Below are 24,095 nucleotides of genomic sequence, written 5' to 3'. Positions count from 1 at the left end.
TATTAACAGTGTCTGGGGCATCATGTTCTCGGATACTCACAACAACTCAAGGGGGAGCTGTGAGTTCTGAAGGAGATCTTATGTCTTTAGTTACAGGATGATGTTCTATACACTTTTTACAGGAAAATAGTTCTAAAAGCACAAATGCTGGTCATTTAAGATTGAAAAATCAAGAAGAATGTTGCATGCTGTTGCAAATGAGTAGTAATATGAAGGAACCTGCTCAGCATCGTCACATGCACCAAAAATGCTGTGAAAGACTGTATTTTTCCTGGGAAAGTTATAGAAAGCTTTTAGTTTGTTTACTTACCTTACTTTTGTTGGGGAAAAAAACCCTGAACAATACTGAAGCATTCTTCTAAGAAAGAATATTACTCTTTTTTTGCCTCAGGCAGCCTTCCTAGACCTTCCTAGAAAACACTACAGCTAAATAGGCAGTCATGAACATCAAACTTGATCTCACTAAAGGAACTATACCTGGAACAGTTTTGTCTTGCAGCAGATGCAGTTCACTGGGCATAGGTTTAAGCTGTTTGGGTTTCAGTATGTACCTGCTAGATCCTACTATTCCTCATTTAATGGGATGATTAATATGTTTTCAAAGCAATAAAATGGAGTCAGATACCAGTCCATGTTTAGTGTTGTTACATTTCAGAATGGATCCAGTGGTGCCTGGATTTTCCACTGATTACTTTTTTCCTAAAAGAAAACGTGCTGTTAGAAACCAGTATCAGAGTGACCACAGACCTGTAAAGATAGTTATATCTATAAGATGTAGAGCTAGGTAAGGTAAAAAAAAACTTTAAATTATGTGGTTCGTCTGGTGGGGTACTCTGAGAACATCTGCTACAACATTAAAGGGGCACTCTGCTTATTGTCCTTGGGAAGCAGTGGTATTGTCAGCGGTATTGTCATCCCAAAGGAATACATGCTTCAGACAGATGGTGACATCCCCATACAGGAGGGAAGGAAGGGATGCTGTATTGGCTCTTTTTGCCATGGCTATCTCACACAGGTGGTAACTGTACCATACTGAGACAACTGAGCCCCAAGAGACAGCAGCACAACAGGAACTGTTACGCTTTCTCCTTCCTAACAACAGCAGCGTGACCTGCAAATCGCCGCAACATGACAAGACATCTCAGAGACTATGTTCGCAGTTTTAGTTAGCACTAGTGATGTTTTTAAAATTACATATTAGGTTAATTTTCACTGTTAATTCTTGCTTGTGTTATGTTTGGCTAGGAAAGGAAAATATGTGTGGGACTGTGCTTTTGAGCTTCTGGCCATAGCCATCTGGAACAGGTTATTGCATCGTTCATGTTATGAAATGGCAATTACAATTCAGACACTGAATGAAGCAGACCTCAGGTGGTAGCGTAAGGTAGTCCATCTTTGAAAAAGGAGAGGGAACCCTCCCCAAACACCAAGAGTTTGCAATTGGGATTCTGACCTGGGAGGTGGAAGAAACAAGCCCTACTCTTTTTCAGGCAGAATTAGGGTTTGAGACCAAGTTTCCCATGTGTTTAGTGCTATTAATGTGGCAGTAGGGTGAGAAGTGTGTAGTTCAAATCGCTGCCTGTCATGTGTTATATCAACATGTGGCAATATCAAAAGTTTGCTTATTTGGCAGTCTCCAAGAACACTTAGATCGATCGCCATAGTCAGGCAAAAGCCCAATTTGTAAATCTCATGGAGCTTAGGTGCTCCATGTCAATATCAAGATGCAGTTGTTCCTGCAAATGCCCGGCAATTGTGCTCTAAGTGTTTTCCCAATTTTGCTGGTAGAAAACTTGGTTCCATAAGGTTTGGTAGGAGCAAAATGGATGTTTGAAGCATCTACAGCTTGGACATAGGCCCTTAAAGTGTCAGTTATTGGCAAAGTCCTTTAGTGAATTCAGGTCTGTATGGCTGTGTGAAAGATGTCTAAGACTTGTCACTTTCAGTGACTTTGGGCTCGCACACCGGTCACCGTACAGATCGGTGTGATTTGACTCTTCTTCCCGCAGTTTGACGACGTCCTTGAGAATGTTCAGAGAGAGTGAACTTTAAAAAATGACAAGAACATCTAAGAAGGGTGTTTGGCAGACACAGTTCCGGAGAAGTGTAAGTATAATTTCAGACAGAATTAAAAAAGGAGATGAAGTGTTGTAAAAGTTAGTAGATGAGGACTTGTTTTTGTGAAGCAGAGTTTTTGTTCAGGAGTGCTGAGTGTAGTTAACTCTTATTGAGTTCCCTGACCTAAATACAGCTTTTGTCTTAGCATTCAGAAGCCGTTAGATTATGTTCTCTGGGCTGAGTGTCCCTACTAACCGGCTGTTGTTCATTCCGTGCAGGAGCATGGTGTAATTCATACATTCAGTCGTCTCATCAAAGGAGGGTAGAGTTAAGGTTACATGACGTAGCATGTGCCCCTTATGATTATATATTACACAATTTTTGAAATCCAAGGCTCAAATGTAGTTAGAGCTATAGTTTCAACCCTAGCTATGCACAAAGCAAACTCGTAAGAACATACTCAGTTACTTAACGGAGCCCCATTTTATACTGTGGACTGTTCTGCACCTCCTCACGAAGACAAAGAAAACGTCAAGGAAATCTAAATAAACTAGTGGATTTTCTAACATGGGGAGATAGTTGAGACCCTTGAAGTGAGAGTGCTGCTAGACCTGAAGTTTAGCCACTATCCTAAGCACAAATGGTGAAGGTGTCAGCAGATGGTGTTGAAAGATATGTTGAATTGTCCATGTTTTTATAGGGTGAACAAAAGAGGTTTTATGTACCACAAACATCTTCCTTTACGCAACTCTTCATATCAAAGAGAGTTGTGAGAAGGGTGTGGCTGCATCTCGTTATTTTGTGGCTGATGGTAGTTACAGAAAGGTGCTGCAGAAATTCCACTTAGCTGTAACATCAAATCCTTTTTATTTAGGAAAAAAAAAGTCACCACACTGTAAACTAGCCCAAGCTGTGGTTTGGTACACTTTTTATACTCTGCTTTTTATCCACTCCAGCTGTCAGATGGAGATAGGAAAAATCAAAACATTCATACATTATTCCTTCTTAAGGGAGCCCTGTAGGTGGTCAGGTCTGGATTCACCTCCCGTCTCCAGCGGTGCAGCACCTCTGCCAGTTGGCTGATGAATCAGAACTCTTTAGTCTGAGGCAATTCTTTGGGAGCAGACTGGTGCTGTGCTCGTACGGTGATTCTGGCACACGTACAATGGTTTTACCATTTGATGGTGAGAAAAATTCAGTGGATTGGCAAATGAAGTATCAACAAGTATGTGAAGCAAGCTCTTCATCCACACAAATGGATGCTCAGATCATCTACTTTGCTGTAGAGCTGTTTCTCATAGTTTCAGCAGATCTTCACACACCTGACATACAGTAAGCACTGCTACTTTTAGACTTGTTAGCTCTCCAGATCATTGAGCGTATTGAGAAACACTGGACTTACGGAGTAATGAGAATACTCACTTAACCTTTTGCCACAATGCAAATTTGCCCAGTCTTTGCTTTCTCTCTCTTGCCTGTTTTCTGACCCATGACAAAACTTTCCTCTCGCAACATGCCCAGTGAGCTTCTTCAGAAGTCCCTTGTAGGAGTTTTTGTTGAGCTTTTGGGAAGTCTATTTAAAGTAAGTTAATTGGTTCTTGTTTATCTGCAAATGTATTGACACTGTTTGAATAATTCTAGGAGTGTGTTTAATTTTCCATGCAATGCAAGTGATGTAAGCAAGTCACTGAGAGACAACCTGCCAGAAATGGCACGGAGGGTCTGGTGCCGTCATTTTTGAAACGTAATTTGGACACTTACAGCCAGTTAGTGAGGTACAGAGCTCCTGCACTTCCCATTGGCACCAACATGACTCGTGAGTGCTCAGCAACCCTGAAGCAGCTCAATCTTTGCATCTCAAGCTGGGTGTCCATGCTTAGAGGCCAGTTTTATGAATATCTGTTATAACAACTCTGTTTCTCTGTTTCTCAATCTGTTACAGAGAGATGTATGATAGATTTCTATCTTGTCGGACATTTCATGTTCCTTAGGAATAAAGGGTTTCCTCAAATGGAAGACTCAACAGAAATTCAAAGTATTCATTTAATGTCTATGTCTCCAGTTAATTTCAGTGTTCATCTTTGGATCTAGCATAGTCTTTGCAGCATCTGATTGCTTACCTCTCACATCTCATAAATGTTCTGCTTGACCTACTAAAGCTTTGCGTGTGGCAAAGTCGCAAAACACCTGAAAAAGTATTTTATTTCCTTCCTCTTCAATCATAACTGGAGATCTGCAAGATATGTCTTTCCTGAGAAATATTTCATTTCACAAACCGCTCCCTTAAGCGTGGGGTCAGTTTAAAAAGGGCCAGTGTTTGTAGACAAGCCGTTTGTTCTCCTTTGAGCATTTAATTTGTTTATTCCTGTTTTCAAATAATCCCCAAGCAATATAGTTCCTGTAGCTGTAATCATCATGAATTCAAGTTATTCACCTCCCAGAGGGTCAAACCTTTCATCAGTATGCCATTGGCACGAAGCAGCGAGAGCTGCATATTCATCGTCCGAGACACCGGCTAGAGGGCCTCCAAAAAGCCTGACTTTTTTTTGTTCTCAGAGCAAGGAAAACAATCCCTTCCCTTCTCCAGTCCCTTGATAAGGGTTTCTGTCCAATAACGGTGCTCTCTGCTCTGAGGCACATTTAACTGTGAAGTTTGCAGCGGGAGAGGCTTTCCTTCAAGCTGTTAGTGTTTTATCCTGGCAGGCTCCTCGAGGTTGTTGTGAGGAGTCTAGCCAGTTGGTGAGCTTTGTAATCTAAACCAGCTGTCCCAGGCTGAGGCCCCCATTTGCATTGTTTAACATACTTAGAAAATGAAGTGTTCATTTTTAACATTCCTCCTCCAATTGGTTTAATGCTGAATTACAGAAGAGAACTAAGCAAAACCAGGTGCTTTCTCTGTATTCTCTCCAGTGTCTGAGGAGGTACAGACGGCTCCCGATCTTCTCCGTTACTTGCTATTTCATTCTTTGGACTATAAATGACTGAGGAACTGAAGTGCTAGCAGAGGGTAATGTTTGGAAAAACTTTCTAGTTATTCATCAGCACAGACTCTGGGTTTTTTTCCACCTTTCCCCAACGGTTTTGGACATGCAAGGATTAAAAAGGTAAGTGGCATGCATGAAACTTCTTTACTTACTGAAGGGAAACCTACTTGTGGAAAATATCTGTGGCAGGGGTTCGGTATGCCAATCCACTTGCTAAAGCCATTTGCAAAGAGACGGGATCTCAGTGGTCAGAGGTGGGGAAAGACAATCTGTCTGTTATTAAAGCTGTGCTGTCTCTGACAAGTTCCTTCTTGATCTGTGCTTATACTTTGCACTTTAGGAACCCCGGCATCCGCAGGAGTGCTGAATTGCGACAGCAAACGATCCCACTGGCTACAGTGATTGATTTGAAGCTAATATAGTTACTATTGCAGAAGTTAATTACTAGTTTAAAACATTTTGCCTGCTGGGCAAACTACTGTGACCAGCTGAATATAGTGTTGATAGGTTGTGCTGCATGTCTGGTAATAATTCTTGAGGGGATTTGAGATCTAAAGTAACAAGCAATTTGAGATGGTGGTGGCAGGCAGAACATGTATGAGGCAGTAAGGTCACCCCCCCCCCCCAAGAGGAAAGAATATATCATCTTCTAACAACGGAAACTAAAGACTGTCTAGAAACATATGAGTTTAGTCTGACTAGTTTTAGAGGGGATTTTGTTAGCAAGCACTGCTCTGCAGTAACGTAGAGTGTAGCCCAGTTGCTAGGTAAGTTAATGTTCAGCTACAACCTGTTGTATTTCCTTCTAGTGCTATGCTCGCTATATGCAAAGTGAGTATGCAGTCTTTATACCAGTGCATGCTTTAAAATCTCTTCAAAAAGATTTGAGGAATGAACAAATAAAGTGCAAGCCTAAATGGATAATGTTGTATTTTGAATGCTTTGCATCCGACTCTAAGGAAAAGTCTGTGCAGAAGTTGCCTTTCCTTGTCACTCAAAAGCTGCCAACAAGCACGATCTGTCTCTGCAGCACTACGAACAACCATTTTAGGGCTTCTGTTTACTTTCCAGAGCTTGTGCCTGTCTCCTCATTTAAAACAAATTTGTTCAAATGTGTTGGTCACTGTTTGTGTGTGGTTTAGTCTGATGCATTTGTAGGTCTTGTTCAGCAGCTCAGTTTGCACTGGAAATCAGAGACAGCTCTAAGAGAGAAAATTGGCAACTCACTTGGGTAGCAGAACTAAGGCTACCTAAAATATCCCTTGCTTCCTGTACTGGTTTTGTGGGAACGCATTGTATACAATTGCCATTCAGAACTAGAATCCAAGATAAGCAAGATGTGGGTCTAATGGTATTGAGAAGAAATTTTATATAAGGCAATGGCAAAGCACTGAAATCCATAGTACATAGAAAAAAATAATTTCTTACTGGCCTTTCCTGGTTTTCTGTCTGTTAGTAAATACTTGAGGGTGGGAGCTTAGTTGACCACAATTTTCATGCTCCAGGTAAGGAGTTCCAAATACAGCCGTGGAGCTCTGTTAGCGAGGGATTCTCTTCCATTTGCAGTGAAGAGACCCAGTAGGTCCCACTAGATGCTAAGATGATATAACTGGGGAAGGCTCCATTGAAGATAGCAACTTCTAGTAGCTGATGACCTGGCACAGTGTGTCTACTTGCAGAGCAACATATTACTCAAGACTGAGTAAAGGGACAGAATCTGGCCCTAAGAAAATGGATTAATCTCAGATACAGTCTCCGGGGGATGAAATTGCGGTTTAGCAGTTAGAACAACTGGCTTGGATTCAGGACCTCCTGCATGACATGTCTGCAGCCCTGCCAATGCGTTGCACTGTGAGCTTAGGCAGGGCCTGTGCTCTGGTTTACCCATCTGTAAAATGTGCATAATATGCAAGAAAAACCTTGATATTCTCAAAAGAAAGGTGTCAGAGAGGGGCAAAAATACTTGATTGAATATTACGCACTTGTTCATTAAGCAGCTGCTGCATGGGGTTTCGTAAAAAATAGATTAGTTAATAGACATGTTCAGTCTGATTCTGATCCCAGTTGCATAAAACCGTAGTAAAATTAGTGACTCTGAGATCTGAATCTGGCCCACAGTGTTACTACTCCCTCTCCAGAGGCCAAATTCATGTTAGCAAATCTCTGTGGAATACACTGAAGTGTCACTAGAAATTAATTTGTCCATGTGTTTTTAATTCTATATAATGAGCCTGGATATCAGAAGGTTTTCAGCCTATTTTCTGTGCACATTACAGGATACTGACTGCTTTCACACTGGCCGTCTGCCTTTCAAGCCCTGGAAAAGCACAGGTGAGAGGTGCACACAGAGATCTACGTACTGTTTTGTACTGAAGTGCTATATGGCATGAAACTTAACTGGCTAGCAGGTGAATAGGAAGCTCTGTGGTCTGGGGTTTACATGAAAAGGAAGCTGTGTGGTCTAAGGGTTTAGAGGGGAGAACTTGGAGCCAGCAGGATTCTGGAGTTGAACATGGACTGAGCTTATTGACTCATCCTTGCCAGCTCAGCAAAATATCCCTGTAGAAACCTGGACCTCACTGAAAACCTGATTCTGCCTCTGAACTGAACACTTCTGGAAAAGGAAATAAGAAAAGCCATCCCACGAGAGCAGGGACAGCTCAGTTCTGTGGTGGGGAACGTCCACGTTTGGAAAACTTATCCATATAAATAGGTATATTCTGTGTATAGCAGGATCTTGTCTTAAGACTGTTTAATTTTGGACTGTGATCCTGACTGACTGCATCCTAGTTTTCATTTTAGTTTATGCCCAAAACCGTTTTTGTTCAAGAGGCAGGGCTTTTGAGGGTGGGTGGAAGTAAAGCAATCCAGTTCTTGAAATAGCAGAAGCATTAGTTCTTTGTGTTCTTGGGCTCCAAGTGGACTTTAAATTAGGAAAAACAGTTCCCAAAGGCATGTTAAGTTTGAATTCCTAGTTGATAATCCAGATATACTCAGTGTCCAGAGCTGCGTTTCTAAACACCTTTGCCAAAAGGCTCTGAAATGTAGTTGTTTTTTTAGTATTACATTGAAAATTTCCTGCACATGGCATGCTTATTGATATTTTTGTGAACATTGGATCTGTATGGGAAATGCTTTGCATGCCCCTGGAGAATTTTTGAGATGTCTTTAAGGGTTTGTTTTTATAATTTAAAAAATATTGTTTCCATTGCTATTTTTATAAAAACATCTTGTACCGTAAATTGATTTTGAAGTCTAAGCAAAAAGCAACTTGAAACCAAGATGATAGCAACAAATTCTTTCTGAAGATATTGAAACTGGTCATTTCAACAATATTGGAATCTTTTCTAGAATAAAGTTCTAGAAACTTGTTGAAACCAGTTCTACACTAGTTTCAGTGTTGCTGAATCACCATCTACTGTCTAAAAGAAAATAATTTTGTTAAAAACTATCATCTTAACTTTTCCTGCTAACCTAGGTATAGTCTATATGCCACAGCACAGAAAAGAGAACAAGAAGTAGAGTACATACATTCTTTAAAACATGAGGCTGATTATACATTCTCCCATCAGAATATCGTGGCTTTCCACAGCATGATACCAAAACATTTCGGAATGCCAAAATAAATGAAGGCAGAATTCCTTCACAGTTGTTTGACACTTCTAGTAGTGGTTTTGTGTATTCATGTGTGCAAGCGGCAGGTGCAGTCCAAATAGTGCCATGTGTTTCACCTCATGTCCCCTCCCTAGTTCCTGCAATGGCCTGCTTCCACTGAGTTATCCATCTCACCCCTGTCTCCCATCTACAACTTACTACTTTTCCAAACATGAACCAAGTACTTTGCTCTTCCACTGATTTCTTCCACAAAGTCCAAAATTAAGTGTCTTTATCACTTAACAACAAAAAAGGAAGAATCTTGAACACACTCCATCCGTCTGCCCTCTGGTTACTTCAGTGGTTCCTGTTTTCTGGATATCTTGCTTACCTTCCTTAGTATAACCTATTAACTGGCAGGATCCTGTGCTTGTGAAAACTGCTTGGCCCATTGCTAAATAGCTGGAGGCCCAGTCAAAAACTGGGGAGAGCAGGGAATCATTTTAATGGGCTTTGACACAATCATCACCAGGACTGTCACTGTTTTAGAACTGCTGAGGGTCCCTGAGGAGGTGCTGAAGACTCCAGGTTGCAGCCTTGATAAAGACCAGCACCATAGGACAGGAAGGAACAAGTAACTTTGCAAGCCTAGAACATGTGTCATGTAAAGATTTAACCTCTAAAAATCAAAAAGTTTGGTGCAAAGTAAAAGCCTTACTTTTATTAAGGTTGTTATGTTTTAACTATGGTTTCAATTCAGTCAGATGGCTAACATGTTGAGACGTATGTACTGAATGGTCTATATGTGTCATTTTAGAGCCTGTTAGAGAAGTTAGCTAGTACCTTTTAACTGAGCCCCCCCTGTTCTGGCAAAAACAAGACCTCAAAATAGAAGAATGTACTTTGTTAACAACTGGTATGGAGCCCATCACATATTATGTGTTGGTTACCCCTGGGGAGATGAACAGCCTGCCGCTGTCACCACCTGAGGGAACTACCTTCTGAGTTAAGGGGCTGGCATATGTGCTGAGGTCTCGGGTCCATGCTTTGCTGACTGTCCTTTGGGGAAAGGACTGTATTTTGGTGAACTGTATAGTGCTGAGCAATTGTACTAAGCATAATAATCCAGATGAACATTTGACTCTGCAACCCTCTCATTTCTCCACTGAGTGTCCTTTGTTTTCTCATTTTAGCAACAATGCACTAACGGGTTTGACCTGGACCGTGCCTCTGGGCAGTGCTTAGGTAGGACTTTAATTAAATCAATACATTTAAATCGGGGTTCAGAAATCCTGACTTTCTTGAGTTAACATTGTGCTGCTGTTAGTATGTTTTAGTTGAAAAGTTATTGCTGTGTGACAAATATGTGTGTTTGTGTATACGTATATACAAAAATACATATGTATATCTATAAATATGCGTGTGTATTGACATAGCACAAGTATATACTGATCTTTGACATTGTTGAGACACTAATTGGCCATCAGTGCTTCTCAAATAGCTGTTGAGATGAGTTTGGAAGCTCAATCTAGTTGCCAAATTACAAGGGTTGTTTACCCTCCTCCTTCTCCTCCAGACTATTTACTATCTTTGTCAGCAGCCTCCACCTGGAGGCTCAGATAAAGTCTACCACTGCTCAGCGCTGAAACTCCAAGTAAATTGTTGAGGCAATATAGGGAAACACGCACTTTGCCCTACAGCATCTTTTTATCAATGGCATTCAGTCTCCAGGGCAGCATCTTCTGCATGCATTGAAGTCACTCAAACAGTAAGGGAAAAACCAGCAACAGATTTCTTGCCCTGTCATAGCAACCTACTGTTTCTATGCTCTGAGAACCAAGTGAAGGCTCAGTTTGGCTAAACCATTTGTATCTTTCTAAATTTAATTCAGCAATGATCTCAATCAGAGCAAGAAAGAGGCCTGAACCACATCCCCAGATCTGAACATCCCTAACTTTTTCTGTGGGAGGGAGCTTGGGAGTTCCAAATCAGGATCCAAGTTTCACAGCTGGGCAAACCAAACCACCAGTGTTTGAAATCCTGATCTGCATGTTGTGGTTTGGACAGACCCTCTAGCAGGAACAGGCAGTAGCATGCTGTAGCCATGTGTAAATCAGTGTTTAAACTGAACATTTATAGAATAACAAAGCAGGCTTTCCCCTCTCCCTCTACCCTCTAACAGTGAAGTAAAACAAGTAGAACACAGGATATATTGAATATATGGGATGTTTCCTGTTTTAGTATGACCTAACTTCAAAGTGAGGCTCCACGAGGAAGGATTAGCTTTTCCGTTCAAAGAGAGTATCAAATTTTTTAACAAAGTCTTGGGAAAAACATGTTAACTATTTTTTTGATGGGTCCCATTAAGAAGTAATCACTCATTTAACTTCTGCAATTTCCTTCCAGATATTGATGAATGTCGGACTATTCCTGAGGCCTGCAGAGGAGATATGGTGTGTGTGAACCAGAATGGTGGCTATTTATGCGTACCCCGAACAAACCCAGTGTATCGGTCACCATATCTGAATCCTTATTCAAATATTTATCCACCGCCCCCAGCACCAGGCCCCGTTCCTAACTACCCTACTGTTACAAGACCTCTGATCTGTCGATTTGGTTACCAGTTGGATGAAAACAATCAGTGTGCTGGTAAGTAGTATAAATCTTTATTCTATATTTTTATTTATATTAAAGCTTGTCCGACATTGGAGAAACAAATGTCCTGCAATTGTCCTTTAGTTATTGTATCACTCAAGCCCTTTTGAAGTTCAGCTACTTTTTTTAAAGGATGTGAGCTCTACATTTCATATAGTCATTATTCAGTGCAAGCTAAGATATGATTTATTATTTAATCAGGAAACCCACTTTTATGAGAGAAGTAATGTTTTTATGAGATAAACAACCATCTGATGGCAGGTGATTTGTCAGTGCATCAAAGGCATGCCCTTTATGCTTATGATTATGTCCTTGAGAGAGAAGATAGATGGCCCTCCATTTGAAGCGTTAGATGGGGACTGAGGAAACCTTGATTCAGTTCTTGGCAGTATGTGACCTTGTTCAGATTTCTGGGCCTCGGTCTTCCTCCTTTAAATGGTATAAACAGCAGTTGTTTCCTCCCATGCTTTGCGTTCTTCACTTAGACTGTGAGCCCTTTGGAGCACATACGCTGCTTATCTAGAGGGTGGTACACAACTGTTAGCACTACCATTGCTTTAATGACTATAGACTTCGGCTGAGACTGGAACTCCCTTGTTTGAGGCACTGCACAAACACACAGGGAAAGAATTGCTGCCCCAGCAGAGTGTTGACATTGTCTTAGCACCTTGATATTCCCTAATCTCCAATACAAAAAACAATAACGCTATGAAAAATTTCTTGTGTTGGTAGGTTTTCTACTTTTGCATCTTTTCCTAGATTCTGATTTCACTTATTTCATTTTATACTGTGTTTAACTTGGATATAAGCTGGTCCTGTGTTACTCAAATTTAAGGGAGATTTAGATTATATCCCTTTGGTTTGCTTGCTTTTGATAATGTCATGTTATGAAGGAATGGACAGAAAATTTCTGAACTAAACTAAAGTAAGTTCCAATGGCCAAAATATTTATTTGATGCCAAACTTGGAATCAAGAGATCAGGATCAAACTGATCATTGGCAGCTGCTCAGGGTAAATGCTGGAGATGTCGCCCACAGGTCTACCACAAAGTTAATCTATAATCACTACTTATTTCTGTGTCTCAGTTGTCCTAATGGTAAAGTGAGTTTTTTATCTGTTATTATATGTAGCTAATAGTCTGAAGGTTTTTATCAAAATATTTTTTGAAATAGGACTGGTCTTTGACAAGAAAAAAAGCCCAAACTACAGTAGATACGAGCTTTCAATAGATAATTTTGCCTGTCTGTAGACTAAGGAACTGCATTTAACTCAGAACATTTCTTTTTTGAATGCTACTGCAGAACAACACAAGAGCTAAAACTGACTTGTCTTTTGGGCTGATTCTGCCCTATTGTCTGAAATTTCTGGCAGGACTTGGTTTCAGATGATGTACTTTGTTTGCTTCCCTAGTGAGGAGACCATGATGCTTCATGGGAGATGTGAGAGTCTAGATTTAAATTCAGCTACTTTGGGGCACATTTTTCTGTATTTGAATCATTGCCGTCATTATGTTCCAAGGTGGGAAAAACGTATTTTCTAACCAGCGTTAGTAGTAATACCTACTGGAAAATTAAAAGAACTGTTTTTTTAATGAGGTGTTTTGAAGTCCTGGGATAACTGATGAGTTTGCTGTAAAAATAAGCATGTATACTATTCAGTCCTTTGAAAATTGCCACTAGTCCTTCTGATCTTAGCAAATTGATCAACCTTAGTTATTTTATCTACTGATTTGTAGGCTTACGGGCATGTTTTCATTTTGCTAACTTTGATGTAGATGAATCAGGAAATGGAGCAGTTAGTGGAAAAGAAGTGCTGAAATCAAAGGGGAAATGAAAGCCCTATATTTTACTCTCTCTGGCCTGCTGCACACAAACCATACTAATCAAAACAGGTGGATTTTGGAAACTTTTACAGTGGACCTTCCAGCCTGCAAAGGGCATATATGTTCCTATCCGCGCTGGCAGAAACATGAGGACTAATGCTTTCTTCAGCCAGGGCTGTTCACTTCTGTCACTTTAACTTTCAAATATGGGAATTTAATTGTGAGGGAAAGTTTGGTGAATAGAGAGATTAACAAGAATAAATGGGAAAGGACCAACTGCCATTTGAGTACCACAGTTAGCTGGAAGCAGTTTTTGAAAGTCTACATCAGGTTTGAATTTGGGCAGATGGTGGATCATATCTGTGTGAGAGGAAGAAAAACAAAGAAAACAAGACCTGTCAGAGCGAAGGGGTCTCTGCTGGGGTTAGATTTCATTTTTCTTTTAATGAAATCCTCTGGAGACGTTCACTGTCTTGATGCAGTATCTGTGTTTGTATCTATCTGTGTGCCCTAGGATGGCAAGTGTGAGCACCAAGGAACGTGGTATGAGTACATGTCTCTCTGCAGCAGTGGTAGGAAGGACTGATCCCCCGATTCCAGGACTTCTGGTGCAGTTAACAGGGGTGATGTGCAGCCTTGTGCTTGAAGGCCTTGGAGATGAGGCACCAGGGAACCTTGACAGGGTCCTCAGAAACCACCAAAATTTCACTCGGGTCATTCAAGAAAGTCTGAATCGCATGAGTCATGGCTCCATCTTATTATAAGTTAATTATAAGCATTGCATCATGTTAATAGTATTTCAGTTGCTCTCTGCTTCCCTGCTTGTCAGAATTCAGCATGCTCTTAGGATACGAAGCCCTTCAAGGGTTAATTTTGTGGTGGAATGGTTGAAAAGAGTAAACTGGAAGCTATTTTGCCCAGTAGCTGAGCCACTATGTAACTTACACGTTTGTTATGTTGGTGTTCTGGCACCGCCTTCCAGCACCTTCTTTCCAAATAAAATTAGTCACAGGTATTTCCATGAGAGATGATGAGACTTCTTGCTATTGACTTCAGGGGAACCAGAGCTATTCTAATGCCAATGCTTCTGAGAAGTCTCCAATTTTTAACAGAGTACACATTTTTGTCTGGTCAGATATGGGGTTACAGGTCTGAGCCACATTTTCTATAGCTAGGCCAACAGAAATCTTTACTTTCTCTTTGAATTCCAGTCAAAACAGCTTATTAAACACAGGAACCTTCCCTGGGAGATTTGCAGCCTCAGCTTTGAAGCGCTGAGCTTGTTCAAGACACTTCCAAAGTGAAACAGGATAAAAATTTGATCTGAAAGCTGTATGAGACTTAACAAGCTCTTTTTTTTTTTTTATCCCCCCTTTGCTAGAGCTGACAGAAACATAGGAAGGCCGTGAGAGGGTCACTCTGTCCCGGCCTGGCACCTGGCCTGCCTGCCAAGGCCCCACGTTCCCTGGCTCTCAGAGGAATGTGCACCCCGGGTGGTTCAAATAACATTCCCCCTCGTGGGGACTGATATATTCCAACACAGCAAAAAAAGAAATACAAGCCACTCTTCTCCCTTTCAAGCTTTTTTGGCTTCATTCTTTCTGGCCGGGATGGTCATAGACAGGGGTTAGGTGTCCATGTTCCTTCCCCCATCCTGTTCACCGCTCAGTCTTAACAAGACTCTTTTATCTCCAGATCTCATCCTTTGTGAAAACAAAAGCTTTCCTGGCACAAGTGCCTCTCAAAGACACCTGTCAGTGACCACTTTGCCCATGCCGGTGTCCTCTGCATGGTGCAGAAGTAGCTGTAGCCACTTGAGGCAACAGGTAGAGAAATATTTTAATGATAGTTACTTTTTAATTCTTCTGTGGGTTTGATTCCCAATACATGGTATTTTTACCCCTGGAGCTGCTGAATGCTTTATATCTTGTATGTGTGTTTTCAACAGCACGAAGTCTGTGTAAACTCATTCCAAAGCAGATTGGGAATGATTTATAACCACAATTAACGCTGGAATAAAAGACCACATACAGGAAAAAGCAAAGAACATCTAGCACAAGAGCGCTGCTTGAACTGTTTGTCTTCTAATGCTACTTCTCTATAAATACAGAATGGTTAGTCATAATAATGACTTTTTGTTCAAGGAACTTGGTCTAGTAACTGTTGGCAAGATTAAACTGGAGCAAGGGCCCATGTTCTTGCATTATACATTCATAAGCTAAGAGCTCTTTCCAATTTCCCTTCACTCCACCTTGCTGTTTCCTGATTTACAATGATCTTTAAAACATGCCTCAAACACAGATCCTTCTGGGCATTGTGGAAAGAACTGTAATGGGTGGGCTCTTATTTTTGCTTTCTCTCCCATTAATGCACACGCACAATGTGAAGAGATTATGGGGGTGGGGAGGCATCTAAGAGGGTTGAATGGAGGGATCGGAGCAAGCAGAGCGCAAAGACAGAGAAGCAGATGTTAGGAAAGGTATACGCAAGACGAGTATAATCTAGAGACAGAAAGGAGGGAGGAGGCCAGATGAGTTAATTTAAAAATTAAAAAAAAGGCATCATCTTTATTTTTAAAACAAAAGCTAAAAGGAAGAAGCATGAAAACAGAGGGAAATGGAAAGATTCTCTTTCCAAGCGTAAGAGACAATTGTTCTTCAAAGCTTCATCTGTGGAGTAGTCATGGCTTCAGCTTTCCTAATTTCTCAAAGACTGCCAGGACCTCCTACATTCCCCACCTACAGGTCCCCAGTCCTACTGTCGTGGAATGAAACTCCTTCCTTCAAAACATTACCTTTGCACAGATGGGGTTTAGATCATTATCATTTATATTGCAAGCATACCTAAAACCCACATCCAAGCCTGCAATTGTACTGACCTGCCCTGTGCACAATCTCATTAACAACAGCCTATGCCTAGATGAGTTTTCAAGCAAAATAAAGGAACCAGATCTGTGCGTCTGGGGAGAAGGGAGGGAAATGAAGATACAAGGAATGAAAGGAGGTGCCCAGGATTTGTGGCAGGCCCATGGCTGTGCTGGAGACAGAGCTGAGAATTCCTTATCCCATGGCTTAGCCACTAAGCCAGGCTGTCTCCTAATAGTGACTTTTCTAGTCACCTCTCTGGGCATACAGAAACAGGAGGAAGAAAAGGAGGGAAATGCAGCAAGGAGATTATGCTCTGGAAGGGGTTGTATAAAGGAGAAACAAATGGAATCTGCTCCTGCCATTGCCTTTTTTAACCTTATTTGGTTCAGCTCTGTGTCTTTCCCTTTTCCTCTTGGTCTGTGAGACAATCTCTTTTGCTATTCCAGAGGGCCAGTTCCTGAAGGCTATGCATGGTCCCTGTTAGGGCAGCACTGCCATCATGTCCAGATTAACTAGGAAAAAAAAAAGAAAGATTGCATGAGAATAGGTTCTGCAAGAGGTTGAGGGCAGCCTCCTGAAAGGATATGTAATTGATGACAACTCCTGATTAAATTAAGGGCCACGATGTGTAGCCTTTATTCGTAAGATGGTTTTCCTGTCAGGTTTTGTATGGGGAAATATAAATTTGGACCTCATGCTGCTGTAGCAACAGAAAAGCTGCCTCTGAAGCATCTCAAGAAGAAGCTATAGTTGGTGGCTAAGGCTTGGGTTGGAGGATTTTGCATTCAGTTCCTGACTTTGCCATAGATAAACGTGCTGGGTATTTTCGGGCTTCAGGTCATTCTGTGTAACCTGAAATAATAATTAATTTTCAGGATTGTATCAAGGATAATTTCACAAGTAGATGATAGGTGCTGAGATAACTCCCTGACAAATATCATGTAAAAATATGCAAACAAGAGAAAAAAGGCCCAGTTTAATAATCCTACAACAGTGAAGCTCAAAGTAAGACATGTGGAACTTGTTTGTTTCCCTAGTGCACTAAACTGGTTAGAAATCACTGGGCACTTTTGTCTATGTTTCTGCATAGATGAGAGGAGAGAGGAAGGCCCAGAACTTTATCAGTATCTCCCATTTACTTCAGGAATACCTGTGCTACAAAAGCTTTCAGTGGTTATTTCATCCTGGAGTTTTTCAGTCACCATCTACTTACGCTGTGCTCATTTCATGTTTTAGCACAATTCAAGATGGTTGACCCTTGATTATCTAATGTAACGAGACTAGACAAGCCAGGTAAAACAAAGATGTGGAAAATACAAACTACGTATATTAAGACAGAAGACCATATGCCAGGGGACTAATGGAAGAAGGATCATTAACATCATAGAGTACAGACATACTTAACATAGCCCTGTCCCATTGGATAAACGCACATTGTACAGCTCCAGAAAAACATACCTGTAATTCTTCTGGGTCCAGCCCCAGTGATTCTGATCTGATGTCCTGGTCTATTCACAACCCCAACAACCTTCATAAAGGTAATCACCAGCTGACCATAAAATATTCATGGGCAAAAAGGTACATCTGAAAACACTCAGAGCACCTTCCTCCCTCAGGAAACCATTACACCAGCACAGAGGATGGGCTGGGGCTGAGGAAAGGCAAGATTCAGCTAGTCCTTCCAGCAGGGTCCATCAGTAGGGTCATTCCTACAGAAATTTGATCATCAATAAACATATCCTCCCCCAGCAGAATTTACCGAGGAGAATGAGGGTGGAAATGCTGCTTTTCACTGAAGTGAATCCATTTGTGGTGGAGGAGTTGGCTTGATAGAAAAGGTTGCCGTACGTATCTCTCTCTAGCAGGGTAAACTGAGCCTTCTGTGGCTTGGATTATTCCTTCTTTCATTCCTCGCTAAGTGCAGTGTGGGAGGAGTACGGTCTGGTGGTTAAAGCACAGGGGGGTTCTTCGTTTATTTGTGAAGCTTCTACTACTCACAAAGAAATTAGTAAAATTGAACCAAGACATATAACACGCAAGCCAAGAAGGCTGGCATGTTATTAACAAAACTGGCATCTCTGTGTACTGGAATTAAAAATAGCAGGCTCCTGGGTATGGCAAAGTGTAACAGTAAATGCAAGTCCATCATTCTGCATGTCAATGCCCTTCGAGCGTCACTGACCGACTGTATTTATGTGTGATGATGTGAGAAGGGAAAATAAAATAAAGACAACTACAGTATAGCCACAACTGAACTTGACTGAACTACAGTCATACTGGGTAGATAGCTCGGTAGTCAACTGGAGACCAAAAACTCTTAGACCTCTGATTATGGTCCCCATTGACTTTGGTGAAGATTTTATGATCTTGGAGCAGAAGTTCTTGCAGTGAATTTATTAGGTTTAAGTTAATCTGTCTTGAGCCTAAGCCACTGACCATAAGTAGCTTATGGTCAGGGAGTTTGGCACCAGATTTTCCTCCTGCCAGACTCCTGATACTATGGTAAAGATTTCCTAGACATTGTGAGGGAAGAATAGACAGCTGGTCAGAAGATCACCTTATGATTAAAAACTGTGGCCACCAGGAGTGTTTGAATTTGCTTTTAACTTTAGCTTGAGCTAAACTGATTCTATCTGTGGAAGTGTCTTCACCTGCTTATTAGTAGTGATTAAAAGTTTTCTGGTTTCTTCTGTTCTGAGGCTGGGAGCCAGGAGGGAAGCACAGTGGCATACAGAGGGGGACAGCTGAATGAGAATATGTCACGTTACAAAACATAACTGGTTTGCATGCAGAGAAGGGGCATAAGCACAGAAGGGACAATGTCCATGTTAGATGTGCAGGCCACAGTCCAGACACAGGAAGGTTAAAATCTCTCTAGACTGTGACCTCTCTATTTCATGATGTGTTCCAGTTTTCCCTCTTTCTTGGAATTGTATGATACTTTGGTATACAAGGTGGCAAGAACCCAGGAATCCCATCTCCCTTGTGCTTTGTAGACTGCAGAGGGAAAGGGTATGCAAGGGAAAGGGGTTTAACTGATACTCTGGGTTTTGGTTAGTTTAATGGCCTCAGTTAAGCTTGGTCTCTGAATTGGGGGTTATTGGTCCCTGGGCTCTGAGCCAGATAATACATAGACTTCAGCTGTCACCAAGAGCTAGTTGGCAGGAGGTTGTATCTGACTTACTTCAGAGGAGTAGTAATCGTGCCCAGCCTGCCGTATCCTCAGGTATGTGCTGGCCAGGGCAGGGCTCTCACCCCTGCTGTTAATCTCTCAATGATTCCTTAGACTCACTGCTAACAGCGGTTTCATATGTGGGGTTTGTGGCTGCCTTGCCTTTATTATGTCTTACTTCCAGGGATTTCAGCAGTGCCAGATCAGTTAAAGCCACTATGTACCGATTAGCTCTGTCTGCTCTGGAGCAGCTTTTGTGAGCTTTCCTTTGTGGGATAGCTGTCATGCAAGGCAGTCCTGCCAACTAGACAATTACAGGGCTTGAAAGAAAATTAAGTCACTTAATGGTGCTGGAAGATTGACAGACTTCATGAGTACTCTTCCCCAATCCATTGTCTCTGTGTCTTGTTCTTCTCTCGTTTTCTATGGGCGTCTGTTTTGGCTGTGGATGACAGTCCATGCCTAGCTTTCTGCTGAGACCCTCAGGGATTTTGGTTGCATGAGTGACGCCTTCTCTGCCTCCCTGTGGCATAGCGTGCAGAGTTCAGTATGCGATAGAGTGTCCCTCCTTACCTGGAAGGCGTATTTATTTTCAGTGCCCTTCATAGCACCAGCATTCTGCTCAGGCCCGTGTTAATTTTTGCATATGTTTGCAGCACCCACAGTGCCCAGAGATGGCAGTGTTCTCAATGACTTAAAAGTCACCGTTTTTCTTGGCCTCTCCCTTATATTTTTTGGGTCAGCTTTGTTTCTTTTTGCTTGGTTCCAGCCTGAAATTGGCCATGGTTATATGTCACAATCAAGATGTTAAGCCAAAATATATAGAAAATATGAATTGGCTCCTTTGCCAATATAAATCAGCCAGATGGACCGTATGTTTTGCCAGACTCTATAGGCAGAGGTAATGTGCTGGCATTGCTCCTTTGTCTTGTCCCTAAGACACCGGACCCATGACAGACCTGCCACACAGAAAGAGAAGAGCTGCCTGATGTTGTGTGGAGTTTAATATGCTCCGACCCCTTCATCTGCCAGTTGACTGACTTCCCATTTTAGTACTTCAATGAGATGAGAGAATTTTTCAAAGAAAATAAAGCTACCAGAAGACAAATGGGAGTTACACATCACCAGCCCAGTTCAGGGGAGTAGTTTCAGCATTCTGCCTCTTGGTTGGGATGTGCTGCCCGTTGGGGATGACAGGATGCACTGAAGTCCATCTTCAGTTTTAACACCAGCAAAACCCTCTCTGCTTTTAGTTCTTTTCAACCATAACTCATGGTTGCAGGTGCCCTGTGGTATAAGGCTATGCTGCAGTGTGAGGAGAAGGATGATCCAGATGATAGGGCAGTCGTATAGGTGACAGGACAGCTGAAATGAAGGCCCAGGTCCCCAAAGCTTGGTTAGGTCCCTTGCTCTCACTGACCTTCATCCTCAGTGGAAGTTTAGTATGCAAACGCCCGTTGATCTGGCCTGCAGTCTTTGCCACAGTCTGCCAGTATGACCTCAGACCTTTTTGCTCAATATTGTTTTCAGAATTGACTACTTATCTGAGGAATCTCAAAATCTGAGCAACCAGCTGGAAACCCTTGAGGGGTCTAGGTTTTCAGGCAGAGGCATTCAGCACTTTTTGAAAGTCAGGGTGTGTATGGTGTCTTCATTTGGGCACCTGCAAGTGTGTATATACAAACTCTTAAGTCCTTCTGGAAAATTTCCTTAGCTTTTCTATGGCTCAGCTGTACATCAATAACATGCCACTACAGTGAGAATAAATCTGTTTGTGTGCATGAGGCATTCAGATACTGAAAATACAAGAAGTGCTTCAGCTAAACAGGGAGAGCCTAGGAGGAGGGGGAGAGGAGTGCATCATAAACTTGCAGGGCCTGAATGAATCCATGATCTACTGCTTGGTCTGACACTGTGTTGTTTGGTTTGGGTTTTGTTTTGGTTTTCCACAAAAATAAATAATTTTAATGACTGCTTTATTCTAATATTTTGAGCTTGTTTCCATTTTCTATTTTTTTTTTCGTGAAGTAAAATTCTTGTTTTCCAGCCAGCCCCCTGAGTAAATGAAGCATTAGCTGGTGAGCCGGTACATTGCTGGTTGGATCAAAGGCATTAACTGATTTTGTGGTACAACCCCAACATATCTATAGGTGACACTGAATGGGAAGATTGTACAAACGGTAAAACACAGAAGTCTAGAAAAGCTACAGTTGTGGTTAGGAAATTAAGGGACTGGAAACCCAGCAGCAGATTAAAAGATAACCTAACACATGGCCATCTGATGGAAGATGAATAGTAGAAGGCAGTGATGTCAAGAGCAGTGTAGCATGGGGCAGTTTCTGGCAGTGTTACTAAGACTTCTAATCCCAGGACAGAGAGGGAATAGTCCTTCAATATGTTTTGCTGAGAATGGATCCAACCTACTGACATTAAGTGTAAGTACTTTACTACCAGATAAATGGAGATAAGTTTATGGAAATCTCAGTATAGAGCAACAGTAAATTGGGGGCATTATTGAGACTGACTTTGATTAAAAGAGTTAAGTATATTGTAAAGCTTAGGGTAAGATGACAGCCCTTGGAACTGCAAATGTCAGAGAAGCAGAAGTTGTGTATGGTGGGTGGTACAAAAGAATGATTATTCCTGATTAGGGTATAACTTGCGGAACTGAAGGAAAATTACTTTTAGACTGAACATAGTAAAGCCCTTTATGACAGTGCAGTGTATCAGGTTATACAAGAATACATTAGGTATGTTGTAGTGGAGGAATAGTAGAAAACTTATCAGCAGAAGCATTTAAAAACTGCCTGGAACAATTGTTAGCAAGAAAGAGTCTTGCACAAGTTGGGGATGGGATAGATGTTATCAGGTATCTTTAAGTTGCTGTACTTCTGAGTCTTTTGATGTATTTCCAGCTTCCAGTGTGCACAGAGGCACAAAAGAAAACTGTTTGCTTTACCTAGCTGCAGAGAAAAGTTCATAGCATAAGAGCCTCCACCCATTAAATAACAGTTATTGTCACCATGGTGGAGCAACGCAAAGCTGAGATAGCTTAAACGGGTAGCCTGACATCCCCTTTCTGAAGGAGGAATCTCGGAGCAGTGCAGAGTCAGTTTGCCAGACTGCCACTCCTTACTCCTGGAGCAGGAACTGGGCCAGGGAGAGGAGATGTGGTCCAAAAGCTATAGCACGCTGCTAATTTCCTGCTATCGCAATCCCTGTGGGGAATCCCAAACCAGGCATAGGCTGGAGCAGCCTTGGATCATGCTCATATATTTCAAAGGCAGAGTGCAGCAATACATACAACACTTGTTGCCAGCAAATCACTAAGCACTGCAACTGGAGCTTTATTGAAAGTATTTGAAATAAATTATTGAAATTATTTGAATTAAAAGCAGGGCTGACTTTGTGATGAACCAGAACTGTGTGTTGACAGCTATCAGTTGGTTTCATGCAGTCATCCCAAAAGACTGTAGCATGCCAGCTTTAGGAAGGAGGTGTTCCCCACTAAATCAGTGCTATTTGAAGACATGGTTTTGTAAAACCTGTATTATGTTATTCAGGTAGTACATTGCATTTTGGGACAAAATTCTCAGTGAAATCAGTGATTTTTTTTTTTTTTTTTTTTTGGCTTGCAACATGACAATTTGGATCATTGACATTTTCAAGAGGATTAACTAGTCACAGATGAAAAGTGGCATAAGAGAATAAGACTTTTTTTACAGGGTTGCACATAAGACTTCCAACACTGCCTATGATTTTAACTGAAAAAAGTGAAAATTTTATCTCCCTATTCCCCAGGCAATTTTGAAAACTTGAGTGTAGATTTGAGCACAGAGAGTTATGGCATAGATGTGTCCTACACAGGCTGCAGAATACCTCTAAATGTAATTAGCAGCTGACAATTTGCAGTATATCCATTAATGGCCCAGCAGGTCACGTGCATTCTGAAGCTGATAAGGGATGTATATTGTCACAAGATACAAAATACCATCATGCTCTGCTCCACCAAAATTTCAAGCTGACATCTAGAAGCTTGGGACATGAAACCATTTCAGAAATACATGATCCATCCTTGGTTCATTCCTTCTGACCTGGGGAGGGAAGTGAAACACTGAATTAAGCACTGTCTGCAGTATTTGACTGGAGATGATTAGAAAGACTACAAACGGTAAAATTATAATTATGCTAAGGATTTGCTAGGCATGCTTCTGTGCTGGAGAATGTGCCTTCTAAAATGTGCCTGTTCTCTTGCATGACTGAGTATGACCAGAGACCATGTGGTAATAAGGGGCTAATAAAGGAAACTACTATGATAAAGGAAAAAATGTAATTTAGCTTTTCACTAGAGCAGGCCCACATGATGGAAAACTCACTGGGATGTGCCTTGTGGAGAGTAAGAGCAGGAGTTTGCTCCAGGAATAAACACAGACATTAAATGTTCCTGCTGGTTGGGAACATTGCCTTTTTTGTTTATTTATTTACTTCTTTTCCTTTTTAATTACCTAAACAAAATATGTTTTTTCAGGCCGGGCTACTTGGAATTGAACCATTTGGCTTGGGAATGCTCAATGTGAACATGTGTCTTTCTGAGCTTTCATGGGTACTGTGAGAGCTGGTGGGACTGCCTGTGACATTGGTAATATGACTGGCCACGCGTTCATCGGCAATTTCTGAATTCTGGTGCAAAGAAGGTAGACTTACCTTGAAGCTTGGGGATAAAAATGTGCAGATCTGTATGTGTGAGCAGGGCAGTCCTGATTCTAGCTGTGTTTGCACAGCATCTGATGAAATAGTCCTCCCACGTCAACAGTTTCTAGTAAATTAAGCAAAGATTCACAAAATATTGCTGCTGTGATGAACCACACTGATAGCAAGGATTACAACTAATCTGTATATACAAGCATTCTAAGTATCTTCTCTTAGCTACCTCCAGGAGAGA

General features: G+C 41.5%; 1 protein-coding gene across 1 annotated transcript in view; it reads left to right on the top strand.

Moving 5' to 3' along the window:
- Nucleotides 1-4,647: 4,647 nt before the first annotated feature.
- Nucleotides 4,648-24,095, top strand: part of FBLN5 (fibulin 5) — a 54,884-nt gene continuing 35,436 nt past the window's right edge. The window contains exons 1-4 of the mRNA XM_072864876.1: nucleotides 4,648-5,162; nucleotides 7,319-7,373; nucleotides 9,830-9,881; nucleotides 11,043-11,285. Coding sequence (XP_072720977.1) covers nucleotides 5,146-5,162; nucleotides 7,319-7,373; nucleotides 9,830-9,881; nucleotides 11,043-11,285 — 367 coding nt within the window. The 5' untranslated portion in view covers nucleotides 4,648-5,145. The remainder of the gene's footprint in view (nucleotides 5,163-7,318; nucleotides 7,374-9,829; nucleotides 9,882-11,042; nucleotides 11,286-24,095) is intronic.

The sequence above is a fragment of the Ciconia boyciana genome, chromosome 6 (assembly GCF_034638445.1).
Source record: "Ciconia boyciana chromosome 6, ASM3463844v1, whole genome shotgun sequence".
NCBI lineage: Eukaryota > Metazoa > Chordata > Aves > Ciconiiformes > Ciconiidae > Ciconia > Ciconia boyciana.
This window is presented reverse-complemented; position numbering and strand designations above follow the sequence as displayed.